General features: G+C 33.6%; 1 protein-coding gene across 1 annotated transcript; it reads left to right on the forward strand.

Annotated features, from left to right (window-relative positions):
• The first annotated feature begins 2,597 nt into the window (after window positions 1–2,597).
• Window positions 2,598–6,764, forward strand: LOC100783330 (uncharacterized). Its single transcript, XM_003555704.5, has 2 exons — window positions 2,598–3,360; window positions 6,158–6,764. The coding sequence occupies exons 1-2, from the start codon at window positions 3,122–3,124 to the stop codon at window positions 6,213–6,215; spliced, it is 297 nt and encodes a 98-aa protein (XP_003555752.1). The 5' UTR covers window positions 2,598–3,121; the 3' UTR covers window positions 6,216–6,764.
• Window positions 6,765–8,605: the final 1,841 nt, after the last annotated feature.

Genomic DNA, 8,605 nt, shown 5'->3' on the forward strand with positions numbered 1-8,605 from the left:
CAGAAATAATTTCATTATTTTGTAACTTTACCTTATCTCCAATTTTTTTCTTCAAAGCATTGAAACTAATTCCACGTTTAATCTGTATCGCTTTTTTACTGCCTTCAAATATTACACCATCATTATCTTCATATACTCTTCCATTGAAATACAGCACTGTTATAACCGAATTCATCGTGTACATACAAAAACAATATTTTAACACGTCATAAAAATTATAAAATGGGACACACTTAAATCCAAACTAATAAAATCTAATCACAAAAGCTCTCTTTATTGGAATTTCACATTAAATTTGTCTTTTAAAATTATTTAATTAACTTGAAATAAATTTCTTGGGACACATTTAAAAAAAAATGAATAATTTCAAACTAATAAAATCTAATCACAAAAGGTCCCTTTATTGGAATTTCACATTAAATTTGTCTATTAAAATAATTTAATTAACTTGAAATAAATTTTATGGGACACACTTAAAAAAAATGAATCATTTCAAACTAATAAAATCTAATCACAAAAGGTCCCTTTATTGGAATTTCACATTCAATTTGTCTTTTAAAATAATTTAATTAACTTGAAATAAATTTCATGGGACACACTTAAAAAAAATGAATAATTTCAACATAGTGATTTTAAAGACAAAATAAAAAAATTCATGAACGAAGTTAATAATATAGATAATTAATCTTAACAATAATAACTTCAAAATGAAAATAGGTAATTACAAAATTACTACAAATATATTCAAATGAATATGATACGAGAAACAACAAAGCATCGTCAAATAACTTATTATGGTGTCTTTCGTTAAATGATTTGACGGAAAAAAATATAACAAAAATTTAAACATATTGTTATGGTGTCCGTAATTTATAAGTGTCTAAATATCAATAGCATCAATCATTTGTACAATATCTCAAATAGGCGGACATATAAATAATTAATCTTCACAATAATAACTTCAAAATGAAAATAGGTAATTAAAAAATTATTACTACACTTATATTAAAATAAATAATACTTTCAACTTCAACGCATATAAATTTTTAACACACCAACAAATGAACCTAATCTAATTAAAAAAATACTATCGCTTCATCTTAAAAAAACACCAACATCAACACAGTTCAAAGAACACTCATAAATTTTTAAGACACTAATACAACATAAATACCAACACCAACTTAATATAATTATAAAATAACTATAAAATAACTAACTATAAAAATAACATTCATTCAATACACATTTGAACTTTTATACCTGCCTTCAACAACGTTTTTCGGATTGAACTTGATAGGATAATAAACAATTTGAAACTCACTATTTTTTAAAAAACGCACATAAAATATGGATGTGCACCTTCATAAACATATGAGCTCTCAGTATTTTCAAGAAACGCACATCAAATAGATGGACCAGGGGTTTATAAAGGGCTGAAATCGCCATTGGGAATGGCTACATCAACCTCAAATCGCCAGTGCCACTGGCTACTCCCAACTGCAGCCCAAATCGCTAGTGGCACTGGCGCTTTCATCTGCAAAAGCCTGTCCCTCTCTGCAACTTCCTGCTGCACGCGTAGGCTGGGCAAACAGTGCCCTAACATCAACTCGCCAGTTTGACTGGCGAGTCCAAGCTCCAGCAAAACGCCATCGTTAATGGCGACACCATGGCCAGCTGTCGCATTCACAGGGAAAGCGCCATTCCCTCCTGCGATTTGCATGGGCTCTACGTAAAAAAGAGCACCATGCAGGGATTACTTTAGAAACAGACCCATTTCGGGAAAATGTTTCTAAAAGTAACCCCATGCAGGAATTTTGCCGAGGAGAGTGTTAGTGTGTTTTGGGGTGCTCAAATTTGGTGTTGAGAACATCATTTGCCAGCTTGAGAATTTGTTGGATGAGGTTATGAAGAAGAGGAAAAAAACTTTATATTTTGTAGCAATTTTAATCATTAATATTTTTTTCATTAACCAAAAGATTAATTTAATTCTTAAGGACTAAAATAAACATTTTAAAAGATAAATAATTAAAGTGAAGTAATAAAAATTTGGTGGTAAATTGATACATTAAATAAATTTTAGATTCTTGATTTAATTGTTGAGTGCATTATATTTTGTTTTTTTATTAAATTTTATATTTTTTTAAATAATTAAATTTTAATCCAATCGATCCAACTAAATTGAATCCCATGTCAACTACACAACCGTTCCCATGATTAATTTCCCTCCTATTCGTAATCAAATGGGTCAATCTAGGTTTTAAAACATGATATAAAATAATCAATGGTATTTTGATAAAGAAAATTAATAGAAGAGACAACTTAAAAAAATCTTATAAAAATGATAAACAAATTTAAAAACATATTCTTGTATTTAAAGACTAGGTAACTAGCAATTAATTTTCAACTTTTAATTAATTTTTTGGCTTTTAGTTAATATTTTAACTAATTTTATTAAAAACTCTTTTTATTTTTGTATTTAGCAGTTGATATTGGGTTTTCAATTTTAGTTTTAAGAAAATCTAATGTTGTGAAATCTATTAATTTTAACTAACATTTTATTTTGGTATTTAGCAGCTGATACCATTTAACGTTTCAGGTTTGTCAGCGGAGAATGTTACTGTTACATTTACACAAATATTATGCAAAAGCAGTGTGCAACATGTTTATTTTCTCAAGCTCTTACGTGTTGGGATTTTTCTTCCCATTTTACTAATAAATAAATACATAAATAAAACCCGATGATGGGTTGTCATTTCGTAACGAGAAAAACTTTCCCTCATTTTCTCGAGAAAATAAATTTCCATTCTTTACACTGAGATTCTCTTCTCACAATTTCTTGATTTTCTTCCCACTTTAATTTTTTTCCCCTTCTCAATGTTTGTTTCCACTGATCTCTCCATATCACCGTCGTGGAGAAAACGTTGACCTTTCTTAGACTTGTTCTTCCCATCCAAAGTTTTGATCTTTTTTCAGATTTTGAAGTTGGAAAATGTTTTTTAGTCAACTGGGTCAAATGGGTCTCTTCCAAATCTTTAAATTGTTCTAAATCTTTTCTGGGTTGAAATATTTATTTTCTGTGTTTGTTTGTGTGAGTGTGTGTGTGTGGTTGTTGGTGGATATGGATTCCGAGGATGTTAATGGTTGCCTCATGGATAAACATAAACCTGTGGTGGCTTCTTCTTTGGTTTGTGAAAAGGTTGAAGATCATGTAAACGGAGAAGATGATAGTGATTCCAATTCTTTGTTGCCTCCTCGGAGAGGTGGCATGTCCAGAAACTGTGAAAAGACTCGCCGGAAAGTGCAGTGGAATGATAGGAATGGAAACAAGCTTGCTGAGGTGTTGGAATATGAGCCAAGGTACCCTTTTTTGTTTTTTCGATATGGTAAATCTTGGTGAATTTGGGTTGGCTATTTGAATTGTTCTGTTTTTGTCTTGATTTGTTTTCTTTTCATGGTAACTTTTTTGCAGTTTTATGATTTGAATGTTCTCTTGGTTAGAATTGGAATACTTATTATGCACTAGTTGGCTACTTCAGTTGTGTTGCTGTAGGAAAAGGAAAGAAGAGGTTGACATGTTTTTGTTTTTCCTAATTTGAGGAATGTTGTGAATTTTTGCTAAATTTATGTTGTGTAGGGTAGTGATGACATGTCTGTAAATATAGTGGTTTGTGATGGTAAGATGGTATTTTTTGCACTAAATAAGCAAGTCTTCTGGAATGAGTTAATAAAGTCCGTGGAAACTTAGGTGTCTGTCATTTTCACGTTCATTACCCTTGATTTGATCATGCGGATGTGTTTACGTTGATCATCATTTCATTCAGTTGTTTGATATTACCTATATTTTATTTTAGGAGTATTTGGATCAACTTAAGGTAATTAAGCTTTGAAGTCTTTGTCAGAAGGTCAAGTTGGATTAGGAATTAGAAGCTGATTATGTTTAATGCTGATAATATCACAGAATATTTGTGCGTTGATAATTAGTGGATGTATGGTTTTGTTGTTTCTTTAGAGGTTCTTTGAACCAGTACATTCCTCTTAATTTAGACAATTTTGATCCTTTTTTCTCTCCCCTTCTCATTTCACTGTTTTGTTGTTTGACTTTTGAAACTTCTCCCAATGCTGAAAATTTCCAACATATGAAATTGGAACTTGTGACCTTTTTGTTTTATTCTCTTTTCTATCCCATAAAGGAAAAGAACAAGTAAATTTCAACTTAATTAATGGGTTTATCTTCTTTTAATTAACTTTTTCTATTCCAAAAATTTTAAAGTCTTGTTTTAACTTGATTTTTACTGCATTTTTTTATCAAAAAAGAAAAATAATTCATGGGCTTATGTTGTGTTTGGATCTTTAGAACTACTACTCTCTTAAAGGTTGGCCTATGTACCATGTCATGGCTTAGATTTTATATCAGATCTTAGTTTGGTTTGACCTAATATGTTTGAAATCCAACTACTTTCTACTGCTGGTTTTACTTAGGCCTTACTGCAGGTAATCTATTATGAGTCTCATAGTGATAATCTGTAAATGGTACTTTTGGATGGTGTTTTCTTACCTAATAGGATTGGAATTTGTAGGGCACTTCAGGTGTTTCATTTTGTATCACCTTCATTTACTAACTAATCCTCATTTAAGTTCTGTATATTTTGTCCTCCATTAAGGGCAACCCTCACCTATTGACTAGCAAGTTTCTTTTGTCATGACCGTATTTAAAAACTGTGAACACTTATCTTCTGCTTCTTAGCATTTATAGCAAAGTGAAAAAGATTAAAGAACATTAAATTTAAGTTCAAATTAGAAAAGATTCATTTTTATAGATTAAGACTTTGTGCAGACTTGTAAATTACTAGCTATGTGATTCTTGAATTATAATCCCACAGATTTTAGGATTTGCACAGAATTTGATTTGCCAGAGACCATCTTGTCTTTCCAAATCATATTCCTGATCTCTCCAAGTGTTTGATCTTAACCAAAAAAACAAGTGGAGGCCTCTTAATCTTCTGATCACCCGAGCATTAACACTTGCGAAGCCATTGTTGTTGTTGTTAACTGATGTAGGTGATCTTTGGAGGGACAAATCAATACGCACACAATTTTTCAAGGAACAAAATTCCAGTTTGCTAAACTTTTAATCTTTGATAATTAGTGAGGCTTTTGATTGTACTACAGGGAAAATGTCAATGTAAGTTGCTGGCAATGATTAGGTTAATATGAGAAATATTGGAGGAATACAATGTGCTGAGTGTTCCTGCTATCAGTGTGTCTCCTTAAATATTTGAAGTCTGTCTGACGGACAAGTGTGAATGGGTAAAATTTTTCCAGTGGCCATGGAACACTATATTATGATTTTTCCAGTGGCTAAAATCTTTACTAACTTCCCACCTATGTTATGCATCACAATTTCTTTTGCAGAAGAGTTTTCACTACCTAAACATAATTTATTATGATTGTTGAGTCTAGAGCATTTGCATTTGCATTAATGGCACATTTTGAAAAACATGAAACCCATTATATGTTTTAGTTAACTACTATGAATTTCATCAAATATAGAATAAAAGGGGTGCCACTGAAATCACAGGAGTAAGGCTTCTCTTGTACCTGTGCAATCATTTTCCTTGCTTTCCTTTCTGTTTCATTTTTATTATCTTTGTCGTTATTGAATGTAAAAGGTAGAATGGAGTGAAATACTAGATTAGATTTAAGATGTGTTTCCTTTTGTACAAGTTAGGAATAAGAATGATGGGATAATAAGGAGAATAAGAAGCAAAAATGCAGGCTAGTTGGTTTTAGTGAGGAAGAGTGCATTTAAAAAGGTGTTTTACTTTGACACATACTGGAAAAAATGCAGAGAATTAGGGACTTATTCTGGTGAGTTCCGAGGTGGAATTTCATTCTGCTTGCTCAATTCATGAAGAAGTTGAAAATGCCTTAAATCCTTGGCTGGATTCTTAACCTGTGCTGTATTGAGGAAGGATTTATTGGTCATTGTCTCTTATTTTTTATTTTTTTGTGTGTTTGGGATAAAAGTTAAATGCATTTGCAATACAACTTCAATGTAACAAAATGTAATTGAGTATGACAATCAGTTTTATGTGTGTTATTTATTGAGATATACAAGAATTATTTCCCATTTGGTCTCACATTGTGTCTGCAGTGATGTCAGTGATTCAGAAGATGAGGATTCAGATTCTTGCATCTGTACAATAATGTAGAAACCATCTTGATAATTGTCTCAAACTCTGCTGGATCAGGGGGCATTGTTGTGACTTGCCAACCCTGATTATGACCAAAACACGACAACTTGGCAAGTTTGATCTGTGTTGTGTTTTTGAGGTGGGACGAACAGTCCAATAAACCAAGACAAGCGGCTTCTCATGTCTACCAAGCCATGGATCCAGTTCACTTACTGGGTTTTGAGATGATTTCATAGATGGACTTTTGGGTGGGTTCTTGGATGTAGATCAAAATACAGATGATAGCGATATGATTTCGAGAGTGGTGATAGCTTTCATGCTTAGCCACATCTACTGATACTGTAAAAGCTGTGCTCTCAATTGCTTTGATCATCATCTTTCTAAATTAAAGAGGGAGACACAACTATTAAATATTTCCTTTTGTTTTCTTGGTTCCTCAATATATGGAACAAGTTTTCATGATTTGGGTATTCATTCTCAAATAATTTTGCAGAAGCAGTCCTTGTGTAATGCTTGCATCTTTGCTGTTGAATAAACGTTTATATTCAGTTCTACTTTTTATGTTAATCTACTCTTCATATCAACTTATGTTGTACAGATTGTCCAAACAGGAGTTTATCCTATTCGGAATCTACTTACTCCACTATGTGCTTGACTTGACAATAACCTTTTATAGAAGTTGAATTTATCAATCCAACTATTAGATGAGAAGTTCTCATGAGATAGATCAAGTCTTTAAAAATTAAGATTTTTAGACTAATTTATTCCACTTTTAACTTGCTTTCCTAATGTAAGTAAATTTCAATTTTTAGAGTAAATTTCAGTCCTTGTGTTAGGCTTTCGACAGCCAACGTTAAACTTTGTCGAATCTCTATGACATGGATCAATTACGTAATAATGTGAATGCTAGGTCGTTGCCCGGAAGCAACGCGCTGTATGGCTCGAGTACAGTGTCAAAAGAGCAAGAGCCGCTGCATCGCCGCCCGGATGTAGTGAAAAGTAAGCAAGGGTTCCCACATTTTCGTGAACGGGTGTGGGTAAAGAAGCTAGTTCATGACAGGAGGATTCGCTTTGGTACATGGAATATAGGCACACTTACTGGAAAATCTATGGAAATAGTGGATGTTATGGTGAGGAGGAAGATCAATTTTATGTGCCTACAAGAAACTAAGTGGACAGGTGAAAAAGCGAAAGAATTAGACAACTCGGGATTTAAGCTGTGGTATACGGGAAAAATCAGATCAAGAAATGGGGTAGGGATTATTGTGGACAAGGAGTGGAAGAAGGATGTCGTGGATGTAAGAAGAGTAGGAGATCGTATCATAGTCTTAAAATTGGTAGTGGGACAGGACACCTTTAATGTTATTAGTGGGTACGCACCTCAGGTTGGGTTAGCAGAACACTTTAAGGTAAAATTTTGGGAGGATCTAGAAGGGGTACTTCAGGATATACCCCAAGGAGAGAAAGTTTTCCTAGGAGGGGATCTCAATGGACATGTAGGTAGCGGGGCTAGAGGTTTTGAGGGGGTGCATGGGGGTTTTGGCCTAGGGGAGATGAATGGGGAGGGTAAATCCATCTTGGAGTTTTCGGAGGCTTTGGATCTTTCTATAGCCAATACATGGTTTAAGAAAAGAGAGGAACATCTTATCACTTACAAAAGTGGAGGGACATGTTCTCAGATAGATTTCTTCCTTATCAGGAAGTCTGATAGGAAGTATTGCTTGAACTGTAAAGTTATTCCAGGAGAGAGCTTGACTACCCAACATAGAGTTTTGGTTATGGATGTAAGAATTAGAGATAGGGCAAAGAGAAGAAGTCCTCTGGTAGCACCAAGGATCAAATGGTGGCACTTGAAGGGTGAGAAACAAGGAATCTTCCAACAAAAGATATGGGAGGGTTGGTGTGGACAATCACAAGGAAGTGCAAATGATATGTGGAACAAGATGTCCCAAGAGATTATTAAAGTGGCTAAAGAGATGTTGGGTGAATCTAGAGGTTTTGGACCTAGGGGTAAAGAATCGTGGTGGTGGAATGAAAATGTTCAGAGCAAAGTTAGAGTAAAAAAGGAGTGTTTCAAGGAGTGGTCTAGGTGTAGAAATTCTGAAACTTGGGATAAGTATAAGATAGCTAGAAATGAAACCAAGAAGGCGGTGAGTGAGGCAAGAGCCCAAGCTTTTGACGGACTATACCAAGCTCTAGGAACCAGGGACGGAGAAAGATCTATATATAGGCTTGCTAAGGGTAGAGAGAGGAAGACTAGAGATTTGGATCAAGTAAAGTGTGTTAAGGATGAAGAAGGCAAAGTCTTAGTGCATGAAAAAGATATCAAGGAAAGGTGGAAGGCGTATTTCCACAACTTATTTAATGATGGATATGGATATGACTCTAGCAGTCTAGACACAAGAGAA

This window comes from Glycine max, chromosome 20 (genome assembly GCF_000004515.6).
Source record: "Glycine max cultivar Williams 82 chromosome 20, Glycine_max_v4.0, whole genome shotgun sequence".
Taxonomy (NCBI): domain Eukaryota; kingdom Viridiplantae; phylum Streptophyta; class Magnoliopsida; order Fabales; family Fabaceae; genus Glycine; species Glycine max.